The 17,834-nt window shown below is 40.3% G+C and overlaps 1 protein-coding gene across 1 annotated transcript in view; it reads right to left on the minus strand.

Annotated features, from left to right (window-relative positions):
• Positions 1 to 17,834, minus strand: part of LOC117545952 (inactive N-acetylated-alpha-linked acidic dipeptidase-like protein 2) — a 1,067,198-nt gene that overhangs the window by 197,489 nt on the left and 851,875 nt on the right. Inside the window, exon 16 of the mRNA XM_034215999.1 lies at positions 14,396 to 14,485. Within this exon, the coding sequence (XP_034071890.1) occupies positions 14,396 to 14,485 (90 nt within the window). The remainder of the gene's footprint in view (positions 1 to 14,395; positions 14,486 to 17,834) is intronic.

The raw sequence follows: 17,834 nt of genomic DNA on the forward strand, positions 1-17,834 counted from the left end.
CAGATTTTCATAAAATGTGCCTGGGCTGAGGAAAACATGATATTTCTTATAGTCACCAGAGGAGCTTTTCAGTCAGTTAGGGCCCATTACATTTAAACACTTGTCTCCTTACCAGTTTTTGGATAAAGGTAAGCAATATACAAAACACATCCAAACTCTCCTGTGCTCTATGGAACTCAGGAAGCATCACAAAGCATTATTATTAACATCATTGCACATTGAGGGTCTATTCTTTTGTGGAATGTAATGGTTTATATTGTAATTATAAAGCATATGCTATTTAACAGCTATATTCATTTTTGATGCATTCCAAGTGATTTGTTTGTAAAGCTTCAACACAGAGTTAGATGCAATTTAAATGTATTTTATTGATTTCAATATAGATAAATAATGCTAAAACAAATACAAAATGGAACCAACTTGATTCAAAGAAGTTATGGAGTGTAATCAAACTAAAGTAAATTAAATGAAATGCATTCGAAGAAACTAGGCCTGAGAACCAGAAGGTTGCTAATCAAGTCTCAGAACAATTTAGTACTGTTGAGGTTCCCATTAGCAAGGTACCACCCCCCATATTGCTCCCTGAGCGTTTACAAAATACAATATGCCCCTAATACTAGGATGGGTCAGACCCCATGTATTTCCCCTTCTGTGGGGCGATTAAAAGATTTCTGGTGTCTGATTTTAAGTTTCACGCTATGTTGCTAAGCTATTAGCAATTTCTGTTTCCCTTCATTGGTATATAAGAACATGGATATTTAAATATTTTATTTGGCACACCTTAATGGTGCCAATTTGTCAAAAATGTAAACAAATGTAAGATCAAAAGAGGTTATATTCTAAATAAAAATATACTTCCTTTTTACATTCCCCATCGTATTATATTAACTGTAGTTCCATTACTACAAATAGTAAGATTATCACTCAATTAGAAGTGTAGAGGAGAGATAGAGCTGTCTCAATGTTGTCTTTTTAGAGGGGAAAAACACCTGCCTGCATGTTAAGTGGCTCATGACATAAATACATTTGTTTTAAAAGCTACCTTAGAGTATCATGCTGAACTATACCACAATGAGTCTATTCTATTTAGTCCTCAAGAATAAAAAAAAACCCACCCATTCAACTTGCTGGGTTTTGAGTCCAGGGTATATTTGAATGGATTATAGGTAACACACTGGTACAAGCATAGACCCTTAGCCCTGACTATTTTTGAATGTATTCAAAACAAGGCCCCTTTTATATGTATTCATACAGTACATCATTTCCTGGGGCTGATTAATGGGACTCATTTTTATAATGAGACTGTCTGTGGATGCTGACAGATGCGTTTTTCATCAGAAGTATATCATCATGAGCCTCTGATCACAGACAATGATGCGAGTATGACTACAACAACGCATGATTTGTAGAGAAGCCTCACTACTGTTATTTCCGCAAGTAACCATCCTATTGTGACCCCAATGCCAAACCAGTGAAGCACTGTAACCGTCAGTTACTGGCCTCATCAACAACGCCCTGAACCCCCACTGACACTGACTTTTTTGCATTACTGCTTATGCACATCATGTGAGCAAATTGTGTTCATTTGTAATGTTGTTAACCTCGCACAGACCCTCTGTATACTTATACCCACTACTTCTACTGCTACATATTTAAAAAATCTGCACAGCTCTCCACTTTAAATTCCAATACTGCAGATATTATTTTCTGAATATTTTGTCATATTTATGCAAATATTTCTATATATTTCCAAGATATGTTTTTATTAAACATATTTGTATAATTGTCCAATTTTTGTTTATTTTCTTAATATGTAATTTCTCTAAACCGGTTTTTGATTTTGATGCAAAGATATTTTATGTTAAAGAACTGAAATTTGGAAACACTACATTTTTTCGCTTTTGGAGGATTTTGGGTGAGATACATTTCTGGTTGGCTAGTCCAGAAAGCAAGGCTTTACAACGTTTATCAAATATCTAACATAGATATGAACATACTTCTATTTGAGATATATTTTCTAGTTGTGATGTCACTTATACAGAATGTGATGAATAAGCATACCTCAGCTCCACTTATTCCGTTCTTACCTTTCACATAAAAAATCTGACATGCACTGCTTATGAAAGGACACGTCAATTAGCTCTGCTCATTTCACTAAAAGGCAAGTCGACAAAATGGCTAACAGTGCTGTTCACACTTATCTCTGAAAGGACTGAACCTTCCATAAGCAGCTGGGCAACATGTGGAGGCGGAGATGTGAACACACTATGGTACATGTTGGTTTATTACTTCTATTCACATCCTCCACTGCCTTTAATACTTACTACTTAACTTTGCCTGATCATTTACATTTCTTGCAATGGTATCTTTTCAGTTTTTATATCAATATCATTTAGGCAGGTATTCTATCAAAGTCAGCATTCTGTATTGACACAGTTAGTTGTTATGAAGGGCAGTCATGAAAATGTTTTATTTGAAAGTCTTGTTGACTCGTCTTCTGTCAGTCCAAAAAGATCAATAGTGGTACTGAACAGTCCTGTAACTCTTCGATGGGAATGAAATGCAGCACGCCAGATTTGGAAGCAATGTGCATCTGTGAGAATGACCTGTCCTCGTTATTTTGTCTTTGCGTAGAGGTCATTGCGAAGATGAAGGAGGTGTTGAAAAAAAATAAAGAACATCAAGAGAGAAAAATGATCTACCAACAAGAAGCCTTTCAGCCAAGCAATCACCATCCAGCAGGGATGGGATGGACGTGAAGGTCGCCTGCACAGTGGACAATACCGTCCTACACACACCCTGAGGACCTTTTGCATTATCTTCCCCTATAGACCATAGTAGCACACAGTAACAAATGCTGCAGCTCTTCCTCTTTCAGCTTTCAATGAACCTGTGATGTGTGTGACCAATGTTGGTTTTACTTCAGAATCAGAATACTATAATATGCCGGTTAAAAATCGGCTTTGTAAATGTATAAATGAAAGAGAATGATGGGGACATTGAGCTGTTCAGTTGAGGGGTCATCATAACTTTTGTTATTAGAAGGCTTTTACTGTGAAGCAGCTTTAGAAAACCATTAGTGTTTAATTAAAGGATCTGTTGGAAACAGACATGCACACACAGGGCTATTGACTCATCAGAACACTATTACTAGACTAGACAAAGTGTATGGCGAGACAATCCATGGACTATACTGAGAGACGGATGGACTAGTTATAGAGGGACAGAGACTGACGGACTGGTTATAGTGGTACAGAGACTGATAGACTGGTTATAGCCGGACACAAAGACTGATGGACTGGTTATAGTGGGACAGAGTGACTAAAGGACTGGTTATACTGGTACAGAGATTGATGGACTGGTTATAGCGGGACACAAAGACTGATAGACCGGTTATAGTTGGCCACAAAGACAGATGGACTGGTTAAAGTGGGACTGATGGACTGGTTGTACTGGGATAGAAAGACTGATGGACTGGTTATAGTGGGACAGAAAGACTAATGGACTGGTTATAGTGGTACAAAGACTGATGGACTGGTTATAGTAGTAAAGAGACTGATAGACTGGTTACAGTAGGACAGAAATACTCATGGACTGGTTATAAGGAAAGAGTCCTAAAACCCAGTAATTAGTTAGCACTTCACAACTTCTGTTTTTCTTCATCTCGAAGTCAAAAAATTTTTGGAACTTGCTTTTCGTTAGACGCCTAGAATAAGGTCTGTGGTTAACACAAGCTGAAGAGAAGTTCAGCTTTTGTTCTACAACATAAAAACGGCGGTTGCAAACAAGTGACTAAATAAACGACTAAACGCCAAACATTAGCCACCTTTCGCTTAGCTTTGATGATGCGCTGCCATGCGACCGTTATGTAGTTTGTTTGTAGCCTAACATTAGCTTTTAACTTTGCGATTGCATTTCCGCTTTAAAAATCACAGTGTAATACTGGGATACTTATGAACAAGACGTGTTAAGTTAAAATATGTTTGCCCCAGAGATTCTTTCTGCAAAATATAGAAATACGATGTAAAAACACCATTGCTTCTTGTCTAGGCAGCCTTGGCAATGCTTACTACCAGTTCGGCCTAAACAAATATATCATCACTGCACCGCTCTGAAAAACCACCCTTTTTGCTGTCAGGGTAGTTGTTCCCAAATTACCTGAACCTCTCCATTTAAAGTCGCATTGTATGTCATGCCTACATCAAATGGGCTTACACTGCAGACAGAAAGTTTAAAAAAGTCTAAATACACAGATGGCACCCTTTTCACCAGAAGAAAAGCTTCTTTTGTTTAAACTTGTTGTCCTCTCACTCGTTCTTCTCACCCAAATTAAACTCTGTCTGTCTTCTCTTCCTCTCTGTGATCCTAAATATAGCTTCCTTGTTTGTTCATCTGGAGAGGTCTGAACTTCCCTGCAACAGTTTGTACATTTGTGCAGTGCAGTTAAATGTAATTTCACATTCACACTTGTGTTGCCAAGGTACCAAAATAAAGTGTGCTCATTTTGAACCAGCCTCCATAAAAGATAATGAAACTGTCACTGTCCCTTATGTAACTTGTAAAATGTGACAGTTAGGGGCATCTATTATGGCGCTTTTCCACTGCAGGGCCTCACTCGGCTTAGTACGGTATGGCTAGGCCTCGTTAGGCCTTGTTAGGCCAGGCTCACTTTATGCTGCATTTCCATTACAGTTTAGGAACTGGGGTAGTAACTATAGTAACACAGTGTAGGCGGAGCCGTGACGTCAGTGTTGCCAACTTGGCGACTTTCTCGATAAATCGGGCGTCTTTCCAACCCCTTCGGCTACTTTTTTTTGTCAAAAGCGACTAGCGACAAATCCAGCTACTTTTTCTGGTGTTATTGGAGACTTTTCTGGTGTTTGGAGAATCTGACGTGATAGCACGTAATCGTTACACAGTTACTTTCCTCAACGAGCAGCGGGTGCTGAGCCCCTCCGCCGTCCCAAAGCACTCACAGGCAGCTGCACTCGAGCAGAGAGGTGGCAAAGTGACCCAAAAGAGACACACTACGCGATGGTCCGGACCATAGGTCCAGACAGAATATTAATCGCGCAAAGCCATTGCTGATCCCGCCCTGGCTTGCAGTGTGTCTCTTTTGGGTCACTTTGCCAGTCCCAAGCCCAGATAAAGAAGGAAGGTAGCGAATCCATCTCACATAACAATTTATTTTGATTAAATGTGACTAATTCTGTAACAATACTGTACAAAATGTATGTATGTAATGTTGGTCTAGAGTAGACAAAGCATTAAAGTCATCAAGTGATGGCCAAACAAAAAAAATAATAAGAATCAACAGAAGGAATTTCATTTGTAGTTCTAAACACATTAAGGGTGTTTTTTTCCACTTTTTGTCTCTTCTTCCGCGTCCATTACAACTACGTGCAAATGGCTAATTATGCAAATTAGGCGATGACGGAATTTAGCGACTTCTAGCTACTTTTAGGACAGCCAATAGATACTTTCCTCACTATGGAGTTGGCAACACTGCGTGACGTCATCTTCAATGCGAAACACAAAACCAACATCAGCCGTTAGCTGTTAGCCCCCAGAGCTCACAGCTCCTCATATCTGTTCAGAAACTAGACAAAAGTACAAACCACAGACTGTCTGTGTCATGGTGAATACAGTCGCTGGTTTATTTATGCCGTTGTTGTGAGTGTGGACGGTCGGAGCATATACAACGTTAGCTTAGCCGATCTCCCTTCAGAAAACACACATTTTAAAAGGTTTTTCGCCTGCCGTCTTGTCTGCACACTTGTCAAAGCATTAATTCATGGTTTTTACTAACCGGTATCAGTATGTTGTCACTTCGGCATCATTTTGAAACGTGTATTACAGTTAAATCACAGTCAAATATGTTCATTTTGTTGTACGTAGTTGCCAGCGATTCTCTCACTAGTTAGCATACTCAGCCCGGTTGTTGGCCCGGAAAGAACCTTGATTTTGGCGAGCCAGAAAACTGTGAAAAAGTACCCACTAGCCGGAACTACGTCTAGTGGAAACGCAACCAAAAACGGCACGCTTAAACCGCGCTGTAGTGGAAATGCGCCATTAGATGAAATGAGAGTGGTCCTCCTAACAGTGGGGGTTACAAGAACAGATCCAAACTGCTAGATGATATACAAATCATAATTTGGCAACTGCAGTTTGTATATTTTTTTTGTGCAATATAAGAAAAAACAATATTTGACATGTTGATTTTCTGATTAATGGAATACCTGTTCTAATTTTGGGGCCACAGCCAACACCTTTTTCATTAGATTTGCTTTACTGGAAAAAGTAAAGACCTAAAAAGTGGTTTCGTTGAGTGTTTGTCTTGTTGTAATATACAGCTTTTACCGGGTTTAGAAAATAGGTTTACCTCAATATTCAACTGAGATTGCAGTTTAGGTGTATAGCAACAAAAACACAAAGAAAAAAAAGAGCTATACTTCTTCTTTGCTCACCATGGCATGTAGCTCAAAAATAATTTTCTTGAGTGTTACCACTAGTGGACGGAGACTATATTCCAACGATTCAGCACTATAGCCTGGTTCTATTTCAGGCTCCAAAATATAAGTGTTTTTTGGGGACTGAAATGGAAGCAACATTTAATGGCAAGGCTAAAAGATTTATCAAGTATGTTTTTTCCTGTATTTCCTGTAACCAATTTGTCCGAATAACTAGATGTATTACAACAGTCATGGCAGCATGTTCAGTCTTGCCAGCCTTTAGATCAGGGGTACTCAAATACAAATCTTAAAGGTCCAAAATAAATGTTTCAATAAGACAAAGGTCCGTTTATTACGGTCATTCAAACTTTTAAACAATTGCAACAAGATTCTTAACACAAGGTTGCAAAAACAAAAATAATCTGTATGCAGCAGTTTTCATTGTTATTGTGTCTGTGCTTGACCCCTCAGAGTCGCAGTGTAAGAGCTGCACAGTTATGAATAAAGGCAGCTGCACCCTCTTTCATTCAGCATTCCCATTATTGCTTTATAAATGTCTTGCCCCCTTGTGTGTCCACTGAGGTTCGTCAGGCCCAACACATCTTCAACAAACTCCCCCTTTGCCTCATCATAAAAACTCACAAACACCAGCAACTGAGCATTGTCAGTGGTGTCAGTGGACTCACCCACAGCTAAGGAAATGCACTGTGCATTTTTTATTCCATCACAAAGCTGATGAATCAAATCACCAGCCAGTATGTATGTTCTTCTGGTTGCTGTGGAATCTGAGAGGGGATTTGCTTGATTTGACCTGTTATTTCCTCTTTTTGTTTGCCTTCAACATGGTCTCCATCACTTCAGTCATGCATTATTTTATACTTCAGTTATTATCCAGTGGAAAGTCCTTACCTACTGGCCTAGTTCAATCAAAGTGGTTACTTTTTTTTGGCTGGGCAGTGAAGTTTTACACACCGTCTTATTTGACTTTCTCAGGACTTAAAACAGTTTTTTGGGGGCAGACCCCCTCAAAGAAAAAAATATATTTACACACGTAAGGTCATCATCTTAAAGGTGGGGTAGGTAAGTTTGAGAAACCGGCTCGAGATACACTTTTTGTTATATTCCATGGAATGCTCTTAACATCCCGATAGCAATGAATATCTGAAGGGCTTTGACAAAAAATCCATAAAAAAATGTCATCTGTGGAAGCCGTGGTACTGTAAAAAGTACAACCAATCCGTTTAGCCGGCCCGGCTAAACGGATTGGATTGCCGCCCTGTCTGTCAGCCTTCCATCTCGTGCACGCACAAATGTATCTCGTGCCCTCATTGGGCGTGCATTGCAGCAGTACTTCAATGACTCGCCAGGCGGCCACTTTCACCAGTCTGCAGACGTCATGTGCGCGTTCATGTGTGTTGGAGGAGGTGCTCTGTAAGGAAGTCTGAAGGAAGGGGCGGATTCTTTTCGGCTGTGTATTTTCAAATTTTAGTGCACTCGAGCCGGTTTCTGAAACTTACCTACCCCACCTTTAATAGTTGTGTATGCTCATCCGTGAGCAGAGCATCAAGTTGACATGTCTATTACAGCTGAATGCGGCGATTACCATTTCACAAACGTATTAAGATCAACAGCTTTAGAGCGTTTTGATTCAATGCTGAGTGCAGCCAAACTGACAGTCTCTTCTCTGTCAGTGTAGACCGCAAATACCTCATTTCTTCAGTGCTTGGGTCCGAATGCTTCTCGTTTTGCGCCGTCCAGTTCAAAATGAAATCGCCGCCAATCGTATATCCACGCTCGCGTTACATGACGTGCATCTTGTGCTGCATTCACTTGCACTCGGACATTAGAGACTTTCTCTCATAAATGTCCGATGAGCCACAACTTTTCTTTCAAAACAAAGCTGCCAACTGGGGTGGCAGCTGGGGTGGCAAGGCCTATTTTTAGGGTGGCAGTTGCCACCCCGGTAGGTGAAACTAGGCTACTAGCTACAGTACAGATGGAACTAGATGAGCTGTTAACTCTCGCTCTGAATTTTGTTTTTTTTAATTCTCGCTCTGACTTAGACAGGTTGAAAGAGACACACACATTTCTCCCACCCGCATTCCGCGAAGACCCGCCCTACTGTGCCTCTGATTCGCAGATTGTTTGGGGGGGAAAAACGCTGACTGGATGCTGAATGTGATTGGACCAAAGCGTTGACACACACAGGTGGAACACAGTGGAACAGTCAGACATGCAGAGCGCTGTTTGCAGTGGACATAGCGGAGAATTTTGACTCGTTGCGAATGCGTTGTGGCGATGTCTCACATATAATACAGAGAGATAATACATATGAAAACTATAATTTGCTCAGAGTCCGGAGACAGTGGTGGTTCGGTCCGGATCCGGACCGGAGTCCGTAGTTTGAGGATGCCTGCTTTAGATAGTTGTTAGCAACAGAGATAAAAGCATTTTCTTGTTATTTATCAATTTGTGTGCATGAAAAATGCAAAAATAATTGGCTGAAGAAATGCAAACTAATTGTTGTTTTGGTAATCTATATAGATAAAACAAAATTGTTTTTTTTCTTTTCCCCTTCCTGTTTTTGGCTTGCTTTGCACTTCTGTTTTTGGCTTGCTTTGCACTTGATAAACAAAAGGGCTCAATTAAAGGTCCTTACACACCAAGCCGATTGTCGGCGTCGATAGATGTCGGGCCGTCGATGAGCGTCGTGTCGCCCTACTCAGATTGGTGTGGCTTGGTGTGTACTGCACCGTCGTGTATTTTCGGCCTCCCGACACCTTCCACCGCCGATTCGACATGTTGAATCGGGAGACCAAAGACTAAAGGCCGTCGGCCAAACAAATCACTCTGATTGGCTGTTCAGCTTAGCGAATCAGTGCATGAGAAGCGAAACGGAAGTGAGGGACCCAAACAAACTATTAAGAAGGCAAATCTGATATTTCATTTAACTCAGCTCTCGACACAGGTTCGGGAAAGCCCCATGAGCTTCTCGCTGTAGAGTGAAAATGGAACGCACACGCTATTTGTTGTTTGTTTATATCACGCAGTCTGTTCCTCTTCTCTCGGTGTATCACGCAGTCTGTCTTCCGGTTGTTGCCTATTTTGAATGACGAATACACACTACCGACGCCTGCTGGTAAGGAGACGTGAGGCGACGTGTGAGGTGACGTTCCCGTCGGAACCAAAGACTGTATATAGAAATGGACGTAGGGTCCGTGACGTCACCCATAGGATTCTGCAGAGTTGCCGAGAAGCCCTTAGTAGGCGGAGTCGGCCACTAACGGCTCGACAGTGACATCAGAGTTCAACTCCCGCCTGCTCCAAATAAGGGCAAAGAGGCGGAGCCGAGGCGGGACCTGCTGCCACCAAGCTGGAAGTTCCAGAGCTAGCTGAAGCTACCAAGCTAAGCTAACATGCTCCCCCTCTGCACACTGCCGTCACATTTTACGTTTCTAAGGTAAGCGGACATGAAACTATTCAGCAAAACTATAAATAATAATCTATGTTATTGAGTTTTTAGCATAATATTTCAGAATCTTAAAATCCCTTAATGTTTGTATGCAATTGTGCTAAATTCAACACTGGAATCAAGCAAATATTAATATGTTTGCATGACATTAGTTATTTATATTTTGATATCACTTAACTATACGTTTAATACATTTAAGTCAAGCTAAGGTACATGTGATGGTAGCTAGTTAGTGCTCTTACCTGTGAGGCCTCCTCCAAACAGCATAACAACCAGACTGTATCATTAAAACTACAAGTACCAGTTCTAGATCCTTGACTCTAGACAAACAATTCAAAAGACAAAATGTATTTAAAGACCAATCTTTATTTGAATGTGCCTCTTAACCTGATATATTAGTTATACAGTAATAGTATTGACAATCTAAAAAAACTGAGCAACTCAACAGTCAACTTTATATTTCTTATTGTCTAAAGCATTTATTATTTTCATTTTTCCCCTCTCATATTCAGTGTGGACGGATTGAGACAGCGTGGTGTCCAAAGAGCTGCAGAGACTTCAGGGAGAACACTCCGTCCTGTCTGTTGGTTTGGAGAGGACTGAGGGTCTTTCCTCAGCAAGGAGGACCAGGCCTGATGGAGGAGCCCATGCTGGGCAAATCTGATACCAACTGCACAGGCCTAGTCTGTCACTTTATTTGACTAAATGTGTTTACTTATACATTTAATAGGTTTACACCTTCTGTCCATATATGCTTTTTATTTAAAACGTTTTTGATTAACTTTTGGTTCACATTTCAATAAATTGTATTTGTATTTGCACTCCTTTCGTCCATTATTCTTACTGAAGATGTTAGATTACACATTCACATCTGACTGAAGATTGGCCCCATTTATTTGTGACGTTGCAAACTCTGCGGTACAAGGCACAGGTGATGTGAAGCTCATAAAGCGAGGCAAATAGAAATAATCAGCTGATGGAGTGTAGATGTGAAAATAGCTGCATTCGATCAGCTGACTGTGTTTTCACAATAAAAGTAGTTTCTTAGTGAATGTCCTGTACTGGTCTTAAAATCTCATAACATCAGCTTTTAATGTTCCTCTTGGATGTTCTTCTTGACCCTCAGAGAAGGAGAAAATGTTGTGTCTTTCAGGCATGTCCTTTCCTAACAAAAATGACAGGAAACATAAAACATATTATTGCAGAACAAGTGTGTTATTTATGAAAGCGGTGTGTTTGTGTGTTTAGGGGCTGTAGATATAATTGTTTTGTAATTGTAATGTTGTTTTTTTATTTCAACAGTGAGCTACAAAGACAATCAGATTATGAATGAACAGTATGAAGTTCATCAACATTGAAATATATGTTAATATCAAAATAATATTGAACTGTTATCAAAACGTAGTGGAACTGTAGAAGCTAGTAGTATAGTAGTATTCGTTTATTAGTCCCCAAGGGGGAAATGGGTTGCAGCACATCACAGAGGCATTTAAAAAGTTAAGACAATACATCACTGACAACAACATAGACACAGATAAAAACTAGGGCCGGGACTTTAACGCGTTAATTAAGATTAATTAATTACACAAAAATTAACGCGTTAAAAAAATTAACGCATTTTAATCGCACTTATTTTTGCACCGCGGAACGTTTCTCACTGGATGAGTTTCAGGCGTACCGATTATACTGGAGCACCAACTAACGTTCATGACTTCAGACCAGAGCCGTATAATTATATATATATATCATTATAAGGCTCTGCTTCAGACAACAACAAACCACAGTGAACAACAGTGGGAAATGTTGTTTTAAAAAACGGACGGATGGAAGCGTCGATAAGAGCACGGTTGTGTGCAAATTATGCAAAAAGGAATTCGCATACCACCGCAGCACATCAAGCCTCAAGTATCACCTCAATGCAAAACATATAGCAGCTAGCGTGGAAGCTAGCGTGGACGTTAGCCTCTTTTATCGCGTTCACACCAAAAAGAGCCGGTACTAAAATTAGTTCATGAGAACCTTTTTACCCCCACGAAAGTCCCTGCTAGAGAGCAGAGAGCCGTACGAAAGCAGGGACTTTCGTACGGCTCTCTTGTGAGAAAATAGCTATATTTCTGATTGGCTGGGCGGATTGCAAACCACGCCCCGTAAAACTCCCAAAAAGTTTTGTGAAGCCGCCATTTTATTATCCTCGCATTAGCATTATTAGCATTAGCCCAGCGCAGAAACGCAGAGAGACTAACTTATGGCAACACAAAATAAAACATGGGAGCGGTGGAGATGAGGAGGTGTCGGCGTTCTGGCGATTTACTCCGAAGGCTGCTGGGACTCCCAGCAGCTTCTACTGAAGCCAGTCCCCAACTCCGGGGACTTCCGGCCGGGGACTTTGGGCGGCAGTATACGCCGTGAAGTGGTTTGCGGCCTGCCAGTAAACCCAAAGCAGAAGAAGAAGAAGTGACGTCAGCGGCTTCATTTGCCTAATCCACCCCCAGGTTCAAAGAGTTCTCATGAACTAAATTCTCATGAACCTTTGTGGGAAAAGTACTGCGGTGTGAATGCGCCTAATGGTATACTAAAATCCATGTGAAAAAAATTGCTTCTCACTGTTCTCAGGTCAAATATTTATATGTGATTAAAAATGCGATTAATTTCGATTAATTAATTACAAAGCCTCTAATTAATTAGATTAATTTTTTTAATCGAGTCCCGGCCCTAATAAAAACAAACAGACATAAGAAAACCAGATATCGGCAGACATGACAAGGGGCCTATAGGCCCTCATTTGCGAAATAGGGGGGGCAGGGCCATACCAGCTGGGTAAACAGTGCGTCCTAGCCATCATTTAAGCTTGCTCTGTTGTCTCACTGAAAGAATAACTTTTACCACGTTTTTTACAGACAATATTGAGAGATAAATAGTAGCAGTTCTCACTATGTGTTAAATATCTTTGCCTTCAATACATTAAATGAGAAAGCTGACAGTCATATTGATTGTTAACATCTAAATGTAACCTTTTGCATGGAAAAAAACCTCAACTTAACTGATGTGTAGGTGATCTAGTATTTAGTATTGTTTAATGGAATGTATATCAGTGTATTCAAGTCAATACTTCATTAATTTAAACCAATATCTTTCATGATTCTTTGTACAGTATGAAAAAAAGAGTCTTTGTACCTGTGCTGAAGTTCACTGCTGTGAGGAGTCCAGTTCTGTCTCTCACTATCTGGTCCAGCCTGTCTGCATCACCTGGACACCTTAAACAAACAGATATAGCCTATATGTAAAGTACCATGTGTACAAACAATATAACTTATTCTCTTCTGTTGAACATGTTGGATTGTGTATTGTCCGAGTCCTTTTTATTTTACTGTAACTTTGGAAGTTGTGTTACCAATGCTTACTGTTTATTTGATACCCATTTGGTAATGCAATTAATAAAAACAACAAGGTTTGGGTTCGTTCTTCAGACGACTGTGACGTTAACGTGTAAGCTCGATAATGAACTCCAGCTCAACCAACCATATTGTAATATCTAAGTAATCATCTTGAAATATGACATTAATAATTGTAATATACACACATCTTATTGTGAGGTTGATTTCACATACACTACTTCGACATTAGCTTGTCTACATACTCGAGCATAGCGGATTTAAAGTAAACTTACCGATGCATACAGTTCCTACCTACATAATAAAATATCTCTCTAAGTTACAAGGATGACCTTATTTTATCAACCTCAAACAGAAGCCGTTTGTTCAACAGTATTATCCCACTTAACGCTTAACACTTGTCTATTTCGTTTTAACCTTTATATATACAGTCTATGATTTTAACTTGGAGGCTACGATTAGCATCGTTAGCACCGATGTAGCTACCACTCGCTTACACGCTAACCCAAGCCTTAACATTCATTACGTAGCTGATTAAAATAATTAAATACAGTAAAATACACAAAAATAAGTACTCGAATTTCACTTACCGCAAAACCGCATTCATGCACTGTCTGTTTCCACCGCAGAGCGAGTCACAATAGTCCGATATATAAGCATGAAGAACAAACAACCATGGCCGGCTTCAAGTTGTGTTCCCTGGATGAGCTGAGCAGGCAGAGTCCCTGTAGCTTCACGGAGAAGCTAGCAGAGAGACAAGAAGCTAACAGCAGCAGTCACTCAGAAACATGTTTTTTTCTGCTGTAAAATCGGGCATTTTAACATGGGGGTCTATGGAAATTGCTCCTTTCTGCAGCCATCGCCTATCGGCCAATATATGAACTGCAGTGTGTGGCACTTCCGTATTGGCGTCCCGGCTCTTCCCCAGAGTTTGCCGCTTGGTCGGGACGTGTTCTTTGGTGTCAGTTTGGTGTGTAAGGACCTTAAGGCTGACCCCATTGTAACCATATTGGATAGCATCGGGCTGCTAATGCTAATGCTAGATGTTGGAAATGGGATTGATGTGATAGTGGTTTTACCTTAGCAATGGTCTCGTGGAACTTGAAAAGTGGATCCAGCGTCTCCGGTGACTCAGCAGAAAATTGGGCTTCAGACAGGAAACTGGTGGTCTGAGATGAAGGAAACAAAAGAAGCATTTGTCACACATTATACCACATTGAACATGTTCATCTCTCTTGTAATTTCAAGTGAAATCATTGTCTCATTTAAAAACATGTTCTGTGACATTCTTCCAGTCCAAGCCAAAATGAAAAAACAGCTTTTCTCATCTGTTGTTTTTTAGTTTGTTCTATACTTTTCCAAGAGTGGAGTGGCCTGTCAAGCTTTCGACAGGAAAACACCAGTAACTGCTCTCAAGACCACCCTGCTGCCAGGACATTTTGTTCTGCTGTCAAAAATACACACACACACACACACACACACACACACACACACACACACACACACACACACACACACACACACACACACACACACACACACACACACACACACACACACACACACACACACACACACACACACACACATAGAGTCCCACACACAAAGTCACACACCCAAACTCTACCTCATTGCCACCTCAGCGTATTTTTTTCATTCCCCCGAAACAAAGCACCTCATTTTGACTTCAAAGTCCCGCCGCTGCCTTTGTAGAGGATTCGTTTTTTTCCTGCAGTCAGATTAAGTAGCACTACCAATAATCTCAAAGGTTCAAACACTAGAATTCTTCCTGTATAGCACAGAACAAATTAATATCTGAAAAATGTATATATATATATATATATACACACTTGTAGCACATCATCCTATTTAGTATTTATTTTGGGACAGGCTGGAAAAAAGGTTGATGCCAACTATGACTACACGTCAAACTTGGAAGCTATATGTTTTTCTATTACTGTGCTTCTTATACTGTTTTATATTGCTGGTTTGGCTAATAGGGGTAGCTTTAACATTTGGCAAGTTAGGTTGAGGAGAATTTAGGGCTGTCTGAACACAACGGAGTGAAAAAAGCTTAAACTATTTCAGAAATAATGTTTGATGTGCTCAGGAACATAATGTGGCTCTACCTGACAGTCCAATGTCTTTTTATATCATGTCCATCCATGACCAGACAAGAATGTCAGATAATGGGGGATTCTGCAAAACCCTTTCTCACTTTCCTACAGTTTTCCAGGCCACTTTCGGATGGTCAAGGTTGGGGAAAGATTGTGGATATGGCTATGGTGAAGATATGCACATTAAAACACTTAGCCCAGGTGAAGAAAAATACTGTTTAGGGTCGATGAAAGGTTGAACATGAATTGTGTGTCTACAATGAAAAACAAACTTTATCTTCAAGTCAGTTTTGCTACTAACCCAAATGCCCATTACCAGAACATTGGCTTCAAAGGCAAAGGTAAGCGTAAGCATTATCGAATATGACGATCATTTAGTCCTGGAATAATTTTAAATAGGTGTATGTATGTGTTTCGATAGGAGTTACTGTAATACAAATGCATCATGTTGTGCGGCCTATAGAAATGTATTGTGTGTGTTGTGGGTATTTTAGCCATAAAACATTCAGTAAGTTAGGCGTTCTCAGAGTTTAAGCATAACTCTGATTAGCAAGTTGTCGTTCATCATATTGAACATAAATGGAAAAAACCTAGAGTTTTTTATGATTCTGTAGGAAAAACATTTAGATTTTAAGGAAATCGTTAAATATCTATCCAGGAAAAGCAGCTTGGATCTGGGATGAACCTCGCCAACAATCTGATGCAGGCAATGTGGCAGCAGCTACGTGGGCACTGGGCATGTTAGGGGAGTAGAGCTTTAACTTAATAATTCACATATTTACACATTGCAAGGCATAAACCGAACATTTTTATGAAGCCTGCTTGAGTGTTGCCTCCGAATAAATATGTGAATTATTGAACGCAACATCTGCCGTAGGCCGGCATATAGGGGCACCTCTTCCCACATACAAAAACAAATATTTAAAAAAATATTTAAAAAAAATATATATTTTATATTTTTATTTTTAATGAACAAGGTAAATATCATACAATTGGTATCAGTAAAATATATAATCTACAATAAAATCTCGTTTAAAATTGTGTTAAGATGTCTAAAGTTACTGATAAGTCACATGTTTCCTGCCTGGCCTTGCCCATGGCATTAGTTTATCATTACCGGGCGGAGCCCCCGAGACAAACAGCAGCAACCAGCACGTTGCAAAAGTCTCAATAGTAAACTGTGCCACCGAAACATAATTTCAGCACCTTCAAATATTTTGGTCACGAGGGTGCTCATGTTGGCGCCCACGTTGCTTACGTGCGTTGACGTGAGTTGTTTTTTAGACTCGTGAGTGACCAGGTGGATGAGAATGGCGTTGTGTGCAGGTGGAGTCGCCGGACCTCGGTCCGCACCCAATTCAGTGCAAGAGCTACTCTCCAATCCTTTCGAAAGGAGAAGTTTGGGAGATAAATTGATACTTAAAGACCTTGGACCGGACCAACCCGATTTGTATATATCGCAGCAAGCTCGTGAAAAAGACAAAACGTATCAACAAGGCTTCTCACGTAGCTGGTACACCAGAAAGGCATGGCTAGCTAGATGCAAACAGGTAAATGCTGTCTTTTGTTTCCCATGCTTGCTCTTCAAACAGCCGGGGACAGATACGATCTGTTCAGAAACTAGACAAAAGTTAAACAAGTACAAACCACAGACATCATGGAGAATACAGTCGCTGGTTTATTTATGTCTGTATAGGCCGTTGTTGTGAGTGTGGACGGTCGGAGCATATATTACGTTAGCTTAGCCAAGCTCCATTTAGAAAACACGCATTTTAAAAGGGTTTTTCGCCTGCCGTCTGTCTGCAGACTTGTCAAAGCATTAATTCATGGTTTTTACTAACCGGTATCAGTATGTTGTTAATTCGGCATCATTTTGAAATGTGTATTACAATTAAATCACGGTAAAATATGTTCATCTTGTTGTTGTTGTAGCCCCCTTGCCAGCGATTCTCTCTCTAGTTTTGCATGCTCAGCCCGACTCAGCCTGGTTGTTCCTGGCCCTAGAACCACGATTTTATGGGGCCAGAAAAACTGTGAATTAGGACCCACTAGCCGGTACTAGGCCAAGTGGAAACGCAACCAAAAACGGGCCCCGCACGGCTCGGCACTGTCTGTGTCATGGCGAATACAGTCGCTGGTTTATTTATGTCTCTAGGCCGTTGTTATGAGTGTGGAGTGAGCATATACAACGTTAGCTTAGCCTGGGCGACCCAATCTCCATTCAGAAAACAAGCATTCTAAAAGGTTTTTCGCCTGCCGTCTGTCTGCAGACTTGTCAAAGCATCAATTCATAGTTTTTACTAACCGGTATCAGTATGTTGTTACGTCGGCATCATTTAGAAACGTGTATTACAATTTAATCACGGTAAAATATGTTCATTTTGTTGTAGTTGTAGCTCCC

This window comes from Gymnodraco acuticeps, unplaced genomic scaffold (assembly GCF_902827175.1).
Source record: "Gymnodraco acuticeps unplaced genomic scaffold, fGymAcu1.1, whole genome shotgun sequence".
NCBI lineage: Eukaryota > Metazoa > Chordata > Actinopteri > Perciformes > Bathydraconidae > Gymnodraco > Gymnodraco acuticeps.